At 45.5% G+C, this 20,130-nt stretch overlaps 1 protein-coding gene across 6 annotated transcripts in view; it reads left to right on the top strand.

Moving 5' to 3' along the window:
• Nucleotides 1–20,130, top strand: part of FRMD4A (FERM domain containing 4A) — a 287,437-nt gene that overhangs the window by 92,587 nt on the left and 174,720 nt on the right. For 3 of the 6 annotated variants that reach the window (XM_065667604.1, XM_065667616.1, XM_065667625.1), the window contains exon 1: nucleotides 7,204–7,383. The exons of the other annotated variants lie outside the window; for them this stretch is intronic. In XM_065667604.1, coding sequence (XP_065523676.1) covers nucleotides 7,225–7,383 — 159 coding nt within the window. In that variant the 5' untranslated portion in view covers nucleotides 7,204–7,224. Of the gene's footprint in view, nucleotides 1–7,203; nucleotides 7,384–20,130 lie in introns of those variants that run through there. 6 annotated transcript variants of the gene reach the window in all.

Genomic DNA, 20,130 nt, shown 5'->3' on the forward strand with positions numbered 1-20,130 from the left:
CATTATCACTGTAGATGGCATGGATCCAGCGCTGTCCTGCAAGGCAAACGGAGATTTTCCATTAGCACAAGCCACAGGGGTCTGTGTTTCGGGAGTAAACGGGGTAGAGGTCAACTTTTACACTCTACTGAGAAGGTCTAACTGGTCCCAGCTGGGGAGATATTCTCAGCGTGAGGATCCGCTGCAGTACAGTAATCCCCCTGTGTTGACTCCTGAGTTTCCCATCTGCAGATTGATTGTGCTGTGGCAGTAGAAACAACCAAAACACCCCAGTGCAGATGCCATGAATGGGTGTGTGCTGCATTTTGTGGTGTTAACTGTTCAGCATGGCACGCTCTGAGGTGTCTCTAGCCATAACCTTCATTCATGGCACAAGCATTTAGCACTGCCTGGATGCATACAACACTATTCCCACAGGGCACATATGCATACATAACCAGTCCTCACCTCAGGGAACATTTATTTACCCATAGTTATGCTCATTTTGATAATCAGTGTAGGAGTTTTCAATGCAGAGGGTACATTATCGATCCAAGCTATCTTAAGTATTTCTTTCTGCTGCATAACTCCAGTGGAATATGACCACTTGGCTTTCTAGCAGATTGAACACATATTTGCTTTTAATGTAAAACAGTTCCCCTGAGATTTCATAGCACCTGGCAAATGTCAATGAATTAATCTACTGAGGAAATGGAGACCCATAAAGTTATGCGACTCGTCTAATGTTGCTCAGAAAACTGATGACTTTCCTGCAACAGGACTAGATTCCTCCTCATTTCTAATCTGAAGGTTATATTTGGCATGCTTGCATTTTGTCTTTCCTCTCTGTCCAGTGACAACGACATCTTAATCAGCAAGACTATATTTATTTGTAATGATCATTTATAAGGATCTTCAGAATAAATCAAATATATGCACTTTAGCTTGGACAGGAGCAGCCTTTGCAACCCATAAGCAAGATCAAATGTGAGAAATCTGGGCCACTGATTTTCTAAATATGTTCCCTTTGCCCTCCTCCTTTTTAATGAAATGTTCAGCTCTTGTCTGTGAACAGAAAGGACTTTGTATTAGTCATAGAATGCAGTGAGTGTTACTACTGGGTCTGAATGAGACACACTACTTAAATGTATCTGCAGGATAAGCTGTAAGAAAATGTTCTGCTGCAATGGGCCATTTGTGCTACATGTTGGCTTGTTTTGCATAGACAGCAAGGCTGCCCTTCATTATGTTATCCATCTTGCCATAGGTCAAAACTGCAGACTGGCTTTATATGAGCCACCAGATTTGTCCTCTCTGCCAAGCAAATAGTGGCAGTTAAGAGACACCTGCAATGTGAAGCAATGTGTCCTTCAGACCACGTCCCAAAGCCAAGGCCATTTTGACAGCTTGGCCGTCATCTTGGGGTGGGAAGCACAAGCTAAATGATTCAATGTTATATGAACACGGGGTACAGGAGAACATCTCATAAAAGCAAATACTTGCTCCAGTCACCAAAGGAATAAGCAAAAGCTTGAAGCAGTAAAACTGTACCTGAACAAGTGCGTGACTCCTGTGAACAGTCAGGTATGTTTGATCCGCAGTCTGAAACTCAGTGCCCACCTGGTGGGCACAAACACAGGCTTGTCTCAGATTCCTATTTCTTCACCCCTGAACCTTGCCAGAGGCTATTTCAGAGGCAGCTGAATAACATGGAAGGAAAACAGCCCAGCTGCTGGATGAGCTTTAGGTTGCCCCCTGTTCATACCTGCCTCCTAAGTAGGCCGTGATTTTTTTCTGTTTTCTTTTGGCCAGGAATAGTTCTCCCAAGCATTTCTGCACATAATAGCAGGGAGCAGTGTGATGATAAACCTTGTGGTGATGGGCATGTGCTAGCACGTGCTGCTTTAATTGGACACCCTGGTCACAGGACATTACGGCCCCCAGCGGGATCAGAGTTAATCATAAGCTTGGGTTTCCAAAGTGAATAATCGTATTTAAGATCTTGCCATTCACTTTCTGCGGCTGTTCTGCACTATTTACTTAATATGTTATCATGACCTACATCCCCTCCTGCAGACTCATTCACCACAGTGTTTGTGGAGAAAGAGGATTGAATAGCAAATCTCCGCTCAATCTCTTCCACGTTTCCGCACAGTAGAAGTGCAAATCACTTTAGCTAGTGGAATATTAGGGACAAGTACAAGCCCGGCTTTATAGGATTCACCTACTTTTAAACCTTGTTAAATTGCTAACACAGCTTACTTTAGGAAATGAAATGCGTATGATTTGAGGATATGACATAGTCTCTTGTGTCAGTCAATAAAAATCTCTTTCAAGTGAGGACACGTACAGCCTTACACAGAAGGAGCTGCTGTTCACATAATGATAATACTTAGCACTGCTAGAGCACTTTACATTTTCAAAGAGCTTTAGAAACATTATGATCAAGGTGGATGACTGGAATAGCAAATTTTCATGCAATTATTACTGTGAAGCAGCAGTTCATTTCATTATGGAACATTTTAGGCCATATGGATGCATGAGAACATCTTGAGGAAATTGGCCAGTATTCCTGACTCCTGATGTTCATCCTAAAACGCAACCAGCAGAGAAGCCTTTGGTTTCCTGAATTTTCTCTGCAGAGGGGTGTAGGGCTGTCAGTGGTGGCAGACCAGGGGGTGAGGGGTAGAGCCTGTTTGGATCTATGGTTTTGGTAGAATGTGATGGGTGAGAGTGAGACTGTAAATGAAGGGGTGCAAGCACAGCCATCACGTTTGCATGGGGCAGCAGATCATTGCTCCAAGTGCAGGTTCTTGACCCACAGCTCCACAGAGCTGAGCTAGGGGTGTCAGTGCCACCTCTACAAGTCTGTGAAGGTTCAGGCATGGTCCCTGTCCAGGTCTTGTGACCCAGACAGACTAAGGTCACGATCTTTCAGCAACCCAAAATGGTTACAGGGTCAGCAGACCCTTCGCTGATCAAAGCTCTCAGCAGGCGCAGTATGGGCATCCATACTTCTTTTTCACTTTTTTTATATTCAGGTGAGTTTCCTTTACCTAGAACGTATGTGTTGTAACTGTAGCCCTCGAAGTCTGAGGATTTGCTTCTTCAACTCGAATGCCATTCCCAGCTCCTTTAAAACCCTTCCCTCAAATCTTTCCTCATATGAACAAAGTATAAAACCTGGCAAAGGTACAAGAAATAAAGCCAAGAGTATCCAGTCCTTGCACTCTGGGAAGCTCCCACTGGACACATAGAATCCCTCCATGGTGCCTCCTTGGGTGGTAGCAAGGCCACTTGTCAGGGAAAAGACAGAGAAGCCAAAATGGGTCACTGTGAGTGGAGACACCACCTTGGTTGGGGTGAGATTAGGGAACTCAGAGGCTCACGTTCACAAGTGGATTTGATGCCCAACATCCATTTGGAAATCTCAGCAGAGTTTGTGGTTTATTGCAGTTACAGGAGAGAGGTCACTTCTGTAGGTCCCCACTAAGGGGATGGCACTTTATGGACACATGTGAAGTAAAGAGGGTGACTCCTTCTCCATGTGTTTGATCACTTGGCAGTGGGTCATGCCTAATTGTTGCCATCATATCAGCCATGAAAATAATGTGCCATTAAGGAACAAGGAGGAAAATGGAACTGTTTAAACATCTCAAAAAACATCTCCAACATAAGAAAGCATGAAGCTGTTACATGAAAGGGAACTTCAGACAAGAAGACCTAACCACATTAATCCTCTTCCATTATAGAGAAACAAAGAACAAAAAGTGTAATAGGTTTGAAATAAGACCTGAAAGACCACATCGGTCTGGAGCTTCAGGGGCCATTGGAGGCCATATGTTGAGCAGAAGCAGGATGTTTCTGGTATGTCTACAGCAAGCTCAAAGGAAACCGCCTTCAATGCGCCCAAATGCATCCACACCCATCGGAAAGTTGTGGGTAGAGATTTACTCTAGAGCACTGGAAAGGGATGCTGGAGTTCTCTTTCTGAGGCCAGAAAATAGTCATCTGCCTAAAGGCAAAACAAGGACCCGTCTCTGAAGCTCCCAGGGCAGGCAAGCATCTACCTACATCAGTGCACAGCAATGACTGCAGGGTCTGCAGTGAGGAGGAGCTGTCTGCTGAGGTTGGGTTGAGAAGTCCATCCCCAGCCTTCAAGACTCGGTGACAGTCCCATGAAACAACACAGCAGCCTAAAGAGTCTGGGGGGGGGTTCCTTCTATTTTTTTTGCATGGGAAGCAAGGAGCTATTTTTGTGCCCCAGTAACAGCCTTTGGACTGTCAGTAAAACGTGGGAGGCTTCATAGTAAATGTTTTGCCTGACATTTTCTCAGAAATATCGGGAAATAATCAGTGCATAATTAGAAAGACTGTGCTAAAAAGACCTGCAAATGTCTACAGATCGATGTAAAGAGCAAAAGGTACTTTTTTCTCCTAATTGACCTTAGTCAATGTGAAGCTCGGTGTGTTTTATAGAAATATGATGATTTTATAGAAATGGCTCAAACTGCACACCATCAGAAGAGCCAAGCTGCTGATTATTGGTGATTTTTTCTCCTCTCTTTGGCATTCCCCATAGCAATGACCTCTTCTGACATTTTTGGGTAAACAAGAGTACCTTCTGTAGTGTCTCCATGGAAAAGAGCATCTTTGGCGGTGTGTCCCTTGGATCTGGAGGGAATGGGCTGTCTTTGCCTGAGAAACATCCACAGTCGCAATTCCCTCGGAAGCTGCGAGGTGGGACAGGCAGCTTTTAACCCCTCAAAAAATAGCGTGTGTCTAATCAGCAGGAAAACCTCTGCAGGAAACCAAACAGTCTGCTTTAATCATGAAGGTAAATCTACACACCGAAATGCCCACTGGGCCTCCTATAGACTCAAGTGAGTCCTAAGGAGACTGCTCCGGTCCATCAGTTAAATAAATACATAGGGGAACTGTTTTCAGAGAGTCTGATTATGTCATCAGCAAAGTAGAAAAGGTTCCTTCATCTGTTGAATAATTACTGAGTTGGGACAGGGGGCCTATAATCTCCTTTCGAGCATACGGAAAGACTCGACGCACATGTGGAGTAGCTAATTTTAAAACTGTGGCATATCCTCCATTTCCCCTCCTCTCCCCCTTGCAGAATACCAAAGGGGTTAGGTCACATCCCAGAGCAATCACTTGCTATGGTTTCTTTTCCCCCCTCTGTTTTCCTTTATCAAGCACATTTCTTTCTTTGCTTCTCCTGTGCTCCCAGGCAGAGATCTTATACACCAGGCTGTAGCCTGGAGCAAATATTGTCTAGTCAAGTTATATTAGAAAAAAAAAATACCTTCCTTCCAAATGAGGCTCTATAATGGAGACGTTCCTGGTCCCTTGCCTACATCACTGCTAACAGAAGCACTGTGTTACCTAGTTTACAGGCAGGCAAAGAAATAACCATGAGATGGGGAGCATAGGGAGACTAGCAAAGAAAGCAGATAGGCTGGGGCAGAGAGAGGAGGAAAGAAAACTACACTTTGCAGAATAAATAGCTTCTAACAAGTTTGAAGGAAATATTATGATTTTATTACCATATTTTATGATGCTACTCTAAAAGCGATGTCCTGAAGAAGCAATTAGGCTGAGAATATGCATTTTGCAGCTGTATTTTCCTGGCCCTCCACCTGCCCTGTCAATAAGCTGATGAGCATCCTTGTGCCATTACTGTGAGTCACTGCTCTCTTCATGTCCTCCAGTCCTCGAAGATCTAATTATGGATGGGGTCAGGGTGGGACATATCTGCAAAGAATCAACCAGAGATCAAACCAGCAGCTTTAGGGGCTCAGTGCGTGCAGGTCCCTCATGATTTTAGCTCAAAGTGGTGTTGTCCTGTCTCTAAGAAGTGCCCTCATGTAGGCAACTTCCCAACTGACTCCCATCTGCTCTTTCCAAGTCCTACTGCCTTTTTTGTGCACATTCCTGTGCAGGGAGGGTGAAATAAGTGAAAAATAGCACTAATGGGCAGCTGTCTCCAGGAGCACTGGATTGAGCTGTGCGTTTGGTAGAATACTTCCACCTCAGTTTCCCCACTTGGTTATTAAACCTTAGCTCGTAGGTAGAAGGAGAACTCACGAGATTTAGTTGGAAAAGCTGTTGCAATTTAGCTGCATGATTTTCTGGTGGATTTTAACCAAACTTCAAAATCCTTGTGTTGAAAATGTATTTTCACCCTCGCTGGACCAGTTCTCTCATCCCATCACAGATGCTGACCGCATTGAAGTCTCCACCCAGACAAGCTGCTCCTGGGGGGAAAAGGGCTGATCTCTTCTCAAAACCTTTATTAGGAAGGTTTATCTTTGCATCCATAGACTGAAAAGGGTGTTTTGGCATCTAGCTCAGAGGTATTGCATTATCCTGGGCTTGTTAAGATGAGACACAATCTTATAAATGCAAGGGTTAAAAATATGTCTACACCAGCTGAATCAGACTGATTTTAAATGGGCATTGTTCATTCCATCCAACTTTCCACGATACCACCCTTTGGGTAAATAAGGTGCTCTGCAGACAGTTGCATAAGTCTCACATGAAGTCCAAAACATACAAAGACACCAGAACAGATAGTTTCCTGGAAAAAGGACCAGAATGTAACTCTGCGATGGCTAGTCAACACACGGAACAGAAGATGAAACCTTGCATGGGGCAAAGTCGTCTGCTCAGATGTTCTCCTCCAGTGTTTGAAAGAGTTAAGCCCAGTATTGGAATGTCTTGGGAATGTTGGCAGAGGGAGAGCAAGCGGCTTTTTCCTCCCTCTGGATGGAATCCCAGGGCTGAGCTTGTAAAGTGATGACTTTGGATGCGAGTTTGCTTCTTGGTTCTGCAGCGGAGAGCTGGGAAGTGATGCAGTGTAAAGAAGAAGCCCTTTGCAAGGGATGTGCAATTGCCTCCCTAAGTCAGGAGAGGTCTTTTTACCTCTTCCTTGCTTTTCCATGGGTGCAGCAGAACTCACTTTGAGAAGATACACAGAGGGAGAAACCACATCCTGAAGGGCGTGTGCGAAGGGAGAAAGACACATCCCCAAACAGTTTATTTTGGCTGCTGGTTTTTGTTGTCGGGTTTGGTTTGGTGGTTAGGGCTTTTTTTTTTTTTCCCCTTTCTTTTCCTTCTCCTTCTTTGATGGAAATTGCAGTGACTTTTTAACCTGGCAGTTCAGAAGGCGCCTTGGGATTAGCTGATTGCCTCCAAGCAGGGAGTCCGGGGTGTTTCACACAGGGAGCTGGCATGGCTGCTGTGCTCTTTGGCTTTGAGGATCTGCTCTACAGCTGGGACAGCCTGGTGTGGAGCCTGACATCCCGGGCTCTGAGGACTTGCCGCTTTGGAAACCTGAGGGTCCTGCAGCTCATGCTGAAGCCATGGTGCATTTCCAGAGCCGTTTACCAGGTAGGGTTACAAAACACCAGGCCAGACCCTCAAACCCCAGTGCTGAGTTGCACAGGGTCCTGTCCTGTTCCTACCAACCGCTTTGGGTCTCATCACAGGCAGCGGGACAGAGGAGACACCATTGGCAGGGGAGGTCTGGGAGGACAAATGCAGGGTATGAGGATGGTGGTGGTGTCTCCTCTGGGTGAACATGGGTCTAAACTCTCCTTCCCACAGAGCAGAGGGGAATAAGTGGATGCAAAATAAAGGTCACCCTGCTATATCCCCTTTCCTTGAGCCGTATACTTGTAAGTACAGCCTTAGCTGTTCTGCATGCTCAAGCTGTCCCTGCAGCTGCACAAGAGTCATTTATGACTTACTCATAGGAAAGCATGCTTAAAGACACCTAATCTGTGGAAAATGAGCAAACACAGTGTGTTTTAAACTGCGGTAGCACTAGTTATCCCTACTTGACTTGTGCAATGCCTTCTGACTGCTTAGTCTTGCAAAGTTTGAGGCATCTGCTCACCTAAAACTTTTGTTTTACTTGATGTGTAGCATAGGGAGGTTTGGGGCTTGGTTGACTAGCTTCTTGAGAGTTATGCTAGCTGTTTGCAGCTTGAGGTATAACAATACAGCTCTAATAAACTGTGTGTGCTTCTGAGACTGGCTAAACTGGGTTAAATAAACTGAGCATCACAGTGAATACACTAGAACTGGATGCCCGTTTGAATAGCAACTCATTCCAGTCCATTGGTGAGTCCAGGTTGAAATGATGCTGTAAACCAATCAGTATGCAGCTCGTCTGCTTTTTAAATCAACATTAGACAACCGAGACGAGACTCTGCTGCAGGGACAAGCCCATTAAATTATTTATCAGCTTCACAAATTGGCTAAAGCCGGGCGCTGGACTGACTGATCGGCGTTTGCATTTGGAAAAGGCATTTTCTGCTACTCCCATTTGCTTGGCATTTTGCTTTTCCTGTGCTTTGGAAGTCTCCATGCCTGAAGCCAAGTTATACAGAAGAAGCCAGATTAAAAGCCTGTTGAAATTGTGTGTGTTGCTTAGAGGGATACCAGGGTAAGGCTCTTAGTAATTTCAGCAAACTTTGAACCAGCTTCAAATCGTTCTTTGGTTTCAGCAGACTTCAGGAATAGATTTTATGGCCTTTGGAATTCAGAAGCCATGGTCAGCGTGTTTATTTTAGGTATTTGTCCTAGAAGATGCCTGCAGCCAATATACAAGCCTATTACTCTGAAGAGCCCTTTGTCACACTGTTTGCCCTGGTGGCCCCGGGGCATGGTTTTGAAACCCCTGTAAGAAATACCACAGTGATGGTTCCAAGTGAACCAAGCTGCCATCCACCCTCTTTCAGCTTGTTTTAGGAGCCTGAACCTGAAACCAATTCGTTTGGGCTGGAAAAAAGGGAGGAGGAAACAGGAGGGTTCAGTACTGAACCCCCTTTTACCTTCTACCCATGTAAAACTACTCTCAAAAACTAAGGAGCTAGTTAGTTTTCAGATGTGTCCAAATTGCAGTTATGAATAACCTATCCCAGCCTACACACTATGCATCAGGGGATGCTACTGCCTGTGATAACTCCCAGGATTGATGGTCTTTTCATAGATTTACTCTGTTGAGAGCACTGAGCCCATACACAAGTGCACTTTTTCCATTACAGCACGCGCACATCCTCAGCCATCCACTATGGCATTATATCATGTTCCTGGCATGTTATCCCTTTTTGCTAGAGCCACCAGTGAAATGGGACTGTAAAGGTGCCTCCCTTCCCATCCAGACGAGCATCGATGCAGCCTGACACTCACAGGGCAGGGTGGACTTGAATAGCTGTCATTTCTCAGACAGAATTTGTGAACATCTGCAAAAGCTCAGTAAAACCACATCACTTTATTTGTGATGAGCTTCCAGTTCTTTGGACAGAGCTTGAAATGGTGGGTCAGGTACCAGGAGAGTTGCTGCTGGGTGGAGGTTTGACTGGGGAAGGCATCTCATAGCTCATCATTGCAAACAACCAGCAACAGCAGTTTTATTAGTGGCCAGCGCGAGATGATAGCTAACGCTACACTTACATATATTAATCCTAACAGCATTTTCTCCAGTAGCCAGCATCCTCCAATTTAAATGCTGACTGAGTATTTTAGTAGAATATTGCTTGGACAGAAAGTCTGCCAGTTTGATCGCTTCCCAGAGACAGAGACTTCTGCCACTGTTTATTATTTAGATGATCAAAGAAGCTCTTGACCACGCTAGTTTTTGTTGCTGCTATATATTAATCCCTGTTGCTACTGCATCTCAAAAGCAAAGCAGATAATCTATAGGACCTTTGCATGGTACCAGAACCAAAAAAAAACCTTTAAAAAAGAAATATTAATCAACCTTTTAAAATTAAACAAAATTATTCCAAACTCAAAAAAAATATGCTTCATGCTTTTTTTTTTTTTGTTGAGTTAATCACATTTCAGTGCATTTGCGGCATTCTGGAACCATCTGTTGGCTTACCATTGCTGAGCCTGGCTTGGGAGTACTATGGCAAGGTACAACACAGTTTCCTGGCTGAGCAGCACCCATGCTGCTGCGCACACATCAGTGGGAGCACTCAGGTCCTCCTTTGCACCACCAACCTCGACCATGGCTGATTGGGTATGACATTGACTTGGAGAGTTTTTTGGTATCCTTTCCCTAGACTGCTGTTTCCACCACACAAACCCTGAAAAACATCCATGGGTTTGGTAATTCCCTTCTGCTGTCCCATATACAAAATACATAAAACCAAAGCCAATGCTGTACAGAGTCCAGATTTATTGCTAATGCAACAGGCAATGGGGTCTTGAAAAGAAAAGGAGCTCCAGGCATCAGCATAATCAGTGTAATTCCACTTATTTCTGACAAGTGAAACTTTGCTTTGTGAGATCTTGGGAATTCAATGGCAACGCATTAGCGGAGATAGATGGAATAGCAACTTTGCGGTGATGCTAGCTGTGGTGGGTCAAGGTGTGATCCAACTACTTGAGATTTCAGTCTTCATATCCAAACTGATTCAGTAATCAGAAGTCCGGACTGCCCAGGCTGTGCTCTGAACACTAGCTCTTATAAATAAGTTAAAGCAACCAAAACTTGTTTGTTCGTTCTTGGTCTCCAGACTGGATTGGCTCAGAGATGCTGTGTAATGCCATTCCTCTCTAAGTAGTGCTGTGGTACTCAGGACATGTGAGAACTAAAGGCTTTCGGTACTCTACCCTGAAGCAAGGTACCACCATCTACCTCAGACCTCATTTCTCTTTCTAGCCAGTAAATCCTCCTGCAGGTCTGCTGTGGTTCCCTGGGATACATTTGTCTGCACGGTCTGAACAAACCACTTGCCTTGCTGTTTTCAGCGGGGCTCATATTCACCACTTGTTATATTTTAGTTGCAATGAGCACTCGCTGTATTTTAAGTGGGTTTTGCGATCCACCATGTGGCTTTCTGACTCCATGGTCAAAATTCATCTGAATGAGGAGATTATCAAATAATAAGTCTCCAGTTGAGGCTTTCAGGCAGTCAGTTGTGTGAGATGCCACAGACTTGTCAGATGTATTTTAACAATGCCCAGAAGATGTCCAACTGCTCTGACCTACTGAAAAATGGCCTTGTGAACTAGCGCAGTGCCTGCTTTGGCAGACATACACTTCAGTAAGTGCTGGGGGAGGGCTGTTTTATTATGGGATAGGCATCACTTCAGCATTTTAACATCCTGTAGACACTTCACTATTTATTTAATCTCCAAATCCATCAACAAATGTTTTAGTTTCCCAGCTATGTCTGTGCAGCGTCCAAGACCATCAGGCAGGCAAGGACCTACCTCCTCAGAACAAACGTGTTTATGTGTCTGTTTAAAATCCCACCAACTGCTCCTACCAAGCTGGAGGTGGACCACTGGATGCAAAGCAGTCTCTCAAGGAGCTGTGATACCATTCACACACATTTAATTCTTCCCACACTCTACACAGTAATGCTGTGTCCCTTTTACGCACTGGTTCTTATCTACCAAGTACTTGGAAAGGTGGTTAAGTAATATCCATAGAAACTGAGGCAGAGACAGACAAAATTACTTGCTTTAGGCTATCGAAACAAGTGCAGAATTGTCTTCGCTACCTCATTGATCCCTATATACTCTGTTAGCTGAGGAGATTAAGGAAGGAGATGGGCTGTAGCATTTAGTGGCTGGATGTTAATGTAAATTGAGGAAGAGAAGAGAGCTTCTGCCACGCTGGCAGCAAGATAAAGGCCCAAGGAGCAACGGCAGGAACAAGGTCCTTAGCTGATGTATTATGATATATGAGGGATATCTGGGGGCTCTGGGCATCCCTAGCTATGAGAATGAGCTTGCTGCTGCTGTGGACACCTCCAGTCCCTGCAAGGCAGAATCAAGTTACAGATCCCAGCTCACTAGCTGGTTTCCAGCTGTGAAAGCCATCTGTGACTCCTGGCCCCTTAGTATTGGGGGTGTCTAGCAGTGCTTCAAATCCCTGACACTCCTCTAGAGCTGGTAGGTATTGCAGGCCAGAAGGTGGGTTTTCATTTTGATACACACAGATGTACTCAGCCATGTGAGACCCCAAACTGAGTCCTCCCTGAGCCTTCTGTTCTGCTACTTCATTACCTCTATTTTTCCCAGTCCTGCATTTTCCCATATCATAGAATCAGCCAGATGGGAAAAGACCTTTAAGATCATCAAGTACAACCTTTACCCCAGGACTGCCAAGTCCACCACTAACCCATGGCACTGAGGACCTCATATATACCCCCGTGTACCCTTTCAGGACCATGGTCTTCCTCCTCATAAAGGAGCCATTTAGGAAATCCATTCTTGTTCCAGCATCATGCCTCACCCTGTTTTCCTGAAGACATCTCATTATGGCTAAGCTCAATTAGGAATTCAGGAGCAAGCGCAGCATTGCAAGCTTGCCCTGCTACTGTAAAAGGCTGTGCGTATCAGTGTTGGGCAAGAGGGAGGAAGGAAAGGGCTGAAATGTTAAACACATAATTTCAGATTGGTAAAACTTCCAGGTTTTGATTTATAGTTTCATCACTAAGCAGATTAATGTGGAATTCAAACAGAACCAGCTCTTTGCTTTCTTTTCAGGCCTGGCGTATTAGCATTTCCCATTAATCTAGTCAGCTCCAGCATGATGAAGGCTGTGGAAATGGAGGATTAGGCATGTGGGAGTGTTGGGTGGGCAGGAGAAAAGAGACAACAAAATTCGCTTTAGCTAACTAGTTAAAGTGCAGAAGAGCATTGGCCTTCATTTAGGTCTCAGGGTGCAGCTGAGGCTGTTTCTGAGTCCCTCTAAGCCAGCAAACCCAGATCCTTTCTCTTTGGTTTTGGGCAGAAGGTTTTTCAGTGGGGCTGTTGATGTTCTACTCATGACAACAGCGGATGGAGGTATCAGTGCCACTTGCAGAGCAATACTTGCAGGGCTCTTTCCTGGCAGCTCCTCTGTCCTAAAAGCACCGTGATGCCAGGGTATAGCTGGTGTTAAGGAGGCTGCAGTTCCCCTAAAGACATCCCATGGGTTATTGTAACAAGGTCAGCCTTCCCCCCCCCGCCGAGCTTGCAGCCTAATTCCCACTCTTAGTTGGGGGCAACTCTGATTTTTTCCCCCTGCACTCTTTGCTGAGCAAGTCCACAGGCTCTGGAGCTGCCCTGGAGACTTCTCCAACTTGATTGCTCCATATTTAAGCATTTATGAGACTTGAACTGCTGCCCTTTAAACAAATAAATAAATAAAAGCAAACAGCAACCAACACAGATCATCAAAAAGAGAGGAAAATAACCCTCCACCGGAAAGCCCCAGAGCTGCAGGAAGGTCTAATGAGCCTCACATGTTTCCGAGAGCCACTTGGGAACTTTTGGCTTGCAGAGTTACTCACCCCGTGTTCATTACAGGCAGAAGCAAAGAGGGATAGACAGGCAGGGGAGGGGGGAGGACACACAAATGTTAAAATTTCATCTTCGCCAGAAAGCATCCAAACAGACAGAAAAAATCCCATTTCTATTCAAGGCTCTATGGAGAACGCACAAGAAGCGTTCAATAAGTTCCTATCCCTACATATTTTTACAACACACTGTAAAATTGCCTTCAGCATTTGATACAGACTTCTCCCCCCATTCTAGAGCTGGGAAGGACAGGGGCAATCTGGTAGGATCCATCCCAGTGTCACCAGCCCCACCATAGCCCACAGAGCATTGGTGTTGGTGGAGAGGAAGTCAAAGTGTTAACATTGAGCTAGACATGAGTGCTTATTTCCACTCTGGGCATGTCAAATCGGCCTGCCCAGGGCTGGTCTCTGTCCCACACTGTGTCAGGCAGTAGACCAATAGCAGTCAGGTTCAGGTAAAGCTAGAAGGCCACTTGGGATGTCCTGCCCTGGACCAAGGATTCCAGGTGAAATGAGGTGGTGGAGCTCACCAGAGGAGCACAGAGGCCTTAGGCACTTGGGAAGTTTGGGGCAATAATGGTTTTTCCTTCTGAACAGTCACAAACATCTATGTCCTTCACCAGCTTGTTGCTTCTCATCTCTTCTTCCACTGCCCCAAGGCAGCTGTGGGTCAGGGCAAGGGGCATAGGGGTTTCTTGGAGGGCAGGGACAGGCATCAGAGCTGCGCTGGGCAGTGGCTGAACCTTGAACTATTTCATCACGTTGGGGGTTGCTGCTGTTAAAGCTAACGTGAAGCTGCAGCAGGCTGAGGCTTGCACTCACTATTTGCAAGCACAACACTGAAGCACTTTCCATGTGCTGTAGCAAGAAAATGAGGTAGACTTTAAACCCACACTGAGCCTCCCATCTGTATTTACATGAACCATTAGGGACAATAGGAAGAGACTGAGTGGTCAAGTCTCATGACTGAGATGCTTCTTGTCCAAGATATACAGTAGCCTCTTGCAAGAGGAGGTGCATTTGGCTTTGTTCTGCTCTGTGTGGATTGTTCCAATCTGCCTCTTTGTGAGAAACATTCAATCTCCAGTCTGAGTTCATGAGAGAGGAGTCTGGCTGCCCCCATTATGATCATAGGCAAAGGCTTTCATGGTGTTAATTCTAACCCAGTAATAAATGGGTTAGGATTACCAATGCAGCTTATACAGGCCACCAGCCAAGGAGCAAGTGCAAGCGATGCTGAGCTGTTTCTACCCTGGGATGAATATGAATCTGTCCCAAACCTGAGCTCTCTTGAAGTCCACCACCAATGGCTTGGGGGTACCTGCCCCTGTCTTTGCTTTGGGTGGCAAGGAATGAAAACCATGCTCTCCTCAAGGTATACAGACTGTCTCAGCTGAGATCAGAAGCTCACCCAGCTTATAATAGAAATGCACTTACCAGCAGTGCGAGGGAAATACTGTTTGATCCCCTGGGTTTGCAGAAGCCAGGTCTAAACTGCTTCTTCCTAGGCTTAGCTATTTTCTGCTCAGTGTCTTGAAGCATGATATAAGATGCATTGAACATTCCTTTAGCTATTAAAATTTAGGCATTTCATCCATGCTGGTTTCTTCCAAGATGGGTGTCTTGGTACAAATCACTCTCTGGAGATGCCCACCCTTTCATGCTGAAAGCACAAAGATCTGAGACTGGTAAATCTAACTAGATGCCAAAGTATTAAACACCCACAGACCTGTGAGGAAGAGGCCAGTCATATTGTTCTGATTAAATGCATGTCATCCAAGGCCAGGGTGGAAAATGTTGGAAGCCCTCAGGAATGCTGGTATCCATCAGGACAGAGTGACCAGTAACCTTGCAGCTTGAGTGATCGAGCTTCAGCCGCTGCAGTTGATACAACATGCTCTGTAATGGGACAGGCGCCCAGGAACCTGCTTTTGGTGAAGAGATTTGCCTTCCCCAGAGAGACATTTGTGAACAATTCAGTCATCTAAAGTAATTGAAAGCAGTGGGGAGTTTTGCCTGAAGAATCGTTCTCCTATTCAACCTCTTCTCACTCAAAGAGAAATCTGTCCTGGATATAGGGCTCTGAATAGGCCCAGTACAGGTCCACTCCCATTGAGCTTCCATGTGTTTCTTCCCTTACATAAAAGAAGATGATTTTAGGGGAAAAAACTGCTTTTTCCTTCTCTGTTTGCAACACAAATTTGTTACTCCACTAAAGGCTTTGTGCATCCAATTGTTTAGGGAAAAACAGTTGGTCTTGGGCATGGAAGCTGTGGGGAAAAAACAATCCCGAATTATGCACTGAAAGATTAATCTCATGTGATAGCAAGAAAAGGGAACAGAACAAAGGCGTTCAGTGCCATCCAGGTCTCAGTACCAGAAGGCATTGAAGTAGGCGTAGGTCCTGCCTCTCCTTCCTTCCCTCTGTCCCTCCCAGGTTGGAACGAGGAGGATATTAACCCCTTGCAACTTTGACACCCACAGGTGTCTACAGTAAGGCGCTATCTCTTCTTTTATCAACATCTGCCCATTGATTTCTTCTGAAGTTTAAATAAAAAGAGTCATTTCTAATGTCCATTCATTCTGACTAATCTGTAACACTTTTAATTTAAATCTCCCATGCACTGCATGCATTCATGTGAGCTCACAGCAGAGGAGGGTTGTGGTTTTCCTAAATTGGAAGTTTATGGACCCAAGCCAGAGGAAAACTGACATGGAATTTCAAACCCTGCTTTTTTTCCTTCCTCTCCTTTCAGTTTGGGAGGTATTTTTTTAACTGTCTGAGTCCACTGAGGACCCATATGGTGAAGCACAGCTTTGGGACGGTCCTATCCGTCACTCCTGGGGAAAGCTTCGCATGACAACCAGACTCAAATACAAAGAGTTATCCAAGGTCAAATTCCTCCACACTGTGAACTTCCATCTGGCTCCCCAAGGGGGGATTAGTGTCTGTCCAGCACCTGGCAGGAGTCACCCCGTGTCTGCAGCATTGCATAACTTGCGAACCCCATTGTGTACAATTGCTCTCTAACTTCACTGGTCACTGCACTGTTGGAGCCGCCGGCCGCTGGGGCTCAGGGGGGTCTCGTAAAGCTCCAGGAGAACAGGAATGTGGGGTTTACAGTCATTGCAAACCCATTTTGCTCCACTTCCAGGGGGCCCAATCTCAATCTCTATGTCCTTAGGGGCTTAACGTGTTTGTACAGCCATTTCCATGCTGGTAAAGAGGCAGCTCACCATAGAAAGGCCTATTTGAGGGCTGGGAATTTTTACGTTACTGTAAGTTGTACTCGAGTTGACCTCTGCTTTTTTCTTTCCTCTAATGTTCCTTTAATACTCTTTACAGCCCCACAGCCACAGGAGCCTAGAGTCGTGCAGGTCTTCATGTATGCAGCCACAGCTGAGGCAGCAACTTTGAGTGCCGGCAGGGCTAGTGGCTGAGCTGGGCTTTGCAAAACCTCAGGTGATCGATCAGGGCCTTTGCAAAACCAGACTGCAAATGAGGAACGGCTTGTATCGGAGCAGCCACTGGGATGGGGAGGTAGTGAAGAAGGAAGGGGAATAAGCCGCACAAGGGTTGGCTAATTTCTAATTAAAGTGAGAATAGAGTCACTGTTCATCTTGGAGAGGTTCTGGGAAGTTTGCTGCGCCGCATATTCTCAGGCATTCATCATCTGAAATGTCTCTTAATTGCCACTATTATAGCATATCACAAACATTCCCGTAATTTATCAGTCATAACCTCCTACAAAGGGACTCTTTCATTCAAGCTGTTTTCACAGAACTCTTTTCCCCTTGGATCCCGTTCCTGTAACACACTCAGACCAGGAATCTGGAAGCGGAACCGGGTTTTTGATTTCTTCTTTCTAGACACTGGTTGTTGCTTTGCAGAGAGCATGTTTCAGCAAAGGACTGTGGCCCATTTTCAACCCCTTTCCTCTTTGTCCCAAGATAATCGGCTCTTAACAGCTCTTCTTCCTCTTATGGTAAAAGCTGTAATGTAAATATCCAGGGCTCCTAAGTGTCAGGAGCCAGCAGAGTGCTGCCAGCCCAGACGAAGGGTCCCCACCACGGGGCTGCCTTAAACATTTGGCTCAGCCGACAGACTGTATTCATAACCTAAACTCCCCTTGTCAGTTCCTAACTCCTGGCTCCAGTCTGAGAAAACTTAACATTCTGTGGGTTGTATTTTCCCACCACTCAGTCGAGAGCCGAAATTTTTCCTCTCAGAAAATACGCTTGTGTGTCAAGGGCCAATGACCTAAAAAATATCAGTAGTGTTGCAGCCTAAATATAGCACAGGACTGAAATCCTGAATTCCTGCTGGGGAGCCAGTGTAAACAGCCATCGTCTGTGTGACCAGAGAGGGGTGCGCTGCAGCCTGGGGCTTTTTCTTTCTATCTCATGCTGCAGCGCCTGGATGTCCCGCCATGGGTGAATCATAGAAGGGACCTTACAGATAGCCCAGTTGAGGAGCCCTTTGTGCAAGGCCAAAACCTTTCCCATCTATGGGCTTTGTTATCTAGCTCCAGCAAAAGGCACATCACTTCAGAGTCATCCCCACCTGAAGAGGATGTCCTTCCACTGGTTTATACCTACTTCTCATAAGGGGTTAGTTCTGATGGGGGAAGCCCCAAGTTCAAGTGCTGCCATTGACTCTGCCAAGGAGTTGCATCACAGTGATAAGCCATGAGGACAACCCCCCTTGTGAACAGCAAACCAGCCAGAAGTGATTAAGCCTTGACTCATCATTGGGTGTTGGTGGTCAACACTGGCTCCACGAAGTAATCCACCTCCGTCCCCCTGAGTGGGAGGCTGTGGTTCCCAGCCACACCACTTTATAATAACAAAACTAATCATGTATTTATCTGTGGATGCTTTAACAAACACAGACTCATTCCTGTGATTTGTTTCATCTTACAGTTCATATGTAAAATCTCTCTTGCCAGTGCTGGGGGGTGACCAAGAAAGATGAGCACATCTGCCTTGTAGAAGTCTAGGATTGTTCAGCACCATCTCCCACTCATTCCACCTTCAGGCTGGCCCATCATCCAACATTTATTAATACATATAGGTAATGTCTTAGCTGTTAGATGGGGATGGGGAAGGCATGATAGCCCTTAGAAATTGCTCTCCTTCTTGCATCAGAGTTGAGAGGGTTGCAAGTAAATGAAACCTGACTGGGAAATGCATGAGGGAATACAGCATGCTCGGTGTTGAAATGGTTTGTGAACGCTGGAGGATGGGCAGAGCTCACTTTAGTCAGAGCTGATAACTGTTGGTTTACCTCACCCCTTTTCATTTCACTACCCTGACTCTCAGTGGATCTCATTATCCTGGAAGTCATCCAAGAGTCTCCACCTCCTCTAACAGGGCTCCAGACACCTTGCAGGTCTCCAGAGATTAATTTTTGTTAATATAGCTCAGACGTAAGATTTCCCAGTGGGGCATTTGCTCCCACGTCTTACACGTTTGTTGTGTTTTAGGGATGAGTGTATCTGGATGGCCCCTTGGGATTTCCTCCAAAGGCTTTTTCAAAGGAAATGTCTTTTCCAAATCTTTCTGTTCACCTGCACCTCTTCCTAGGATGTGCTGTTCCTCTATCATTCTTTGCCTCTATTTGCTTTGGTGCAACCAAGCTCCTGCCTATGATGAGAAGCCTGTGGCCTTGAAATACCTGCCCTGCCCTTGAAATACCATGTATCTGCCCTTTCATGTATTCAGGCAGACTTTTTTCCCTTTCATCTGCTGTTTCTCCTCTTGCTTTTCAGTACTTTTTGCTCCTCTTATCTTGCCAGGAGCTGCACCCCCATTTCCACCCTATCTCCCGTTCATAAGCAAACCAAAGCACTTGCAGATGACACTGCTTCTAGCCTCCTCTGAGACAAAACCCAAATGACACTTAGGATGCCAAGTGCTGCTTCACATGTCCACGGTGCACCCCAGGAGTGAGTGCAGCTGAGTGATTGAGCATTCATTGTAGAGCAGCAGCTGTGGAGCACAGGACCAGTTATTTCAAGAAGACTCCTATCTAAGTCATCACCGACCTAATTCTGATCACCCAGCAGTACGCTCTTTATGCTCTTCCTTTTTATGCCTCACTACCCAGAAGGTCTTCCTGGAAAATGAAACACACTCAGAATATTCTGAAAGGCTTTTGCTGGGCCATTTGGCAGTTTGGGAAATCTGCAGAATCACTGATCCTTTGGCAGTTTTGCAGCTATGAAAATAAAGGGAGTTTTAAATTACAGCGGTATAAATCTGGAGACAGACTGGGACAAGTCTGGATCTCAAATCAGCACTTCTACTGATGCTGATTGGGACTGGAGGAGGCTTTTTGGGGGTAGTCAAATGTTGGGAAATGCTGGATAAGCTGCTTCATTTTGGAGGGAAAAGGGAAAAGGCAGACATTAGCTGTGCTAATTTAACAGGTGAAATTTGCCTTGGGCTTGTTTTCCTGGCCTGAGACAAGGACACTGGGCTCTACAATCAGCTTTGCCACATGGACAGTAGGATTTTGGGATCTTGCATGATCATTGCTTTCTATGCATCTGTGTTTCCTCCTCCCATTGTTCAGACCTGTTTTGGGACAATCTGAGTTTATAATAGTGCACTTCATGAGAGACTTCAGCCAGCCTGTAAAAGCTACAATGTATTTAATAAATAGATATCTTAATGACAGACAACACTGTTGCTCAGCACTGAGTTCATATGGGCAAAACAGTCTGTGCTGTGGGCTTGTCTTACAGGTGCAAGAGACAGCTTCCACACCATAGAATCATAAGATCATCATTGAATGATTCGGGTTGGAATTGACCTTAAAGCT

The sequence above is a fragment of the Lathamus discolor genome, chromosome 1 (genome assembly GCF_037157495.1).
Source record: "Lathamus discolor isolate bLatDis1 chromosome 1, bLatDis1.hap1, whole genome shotgun sequence".
Taxonomy (NCBI): domain Eukaryota; kingdom Metazoa; phylum Chordata; class Aves; order Psittaciformes; family Psittacidae; genus Lathamus; species Lathamus discolor.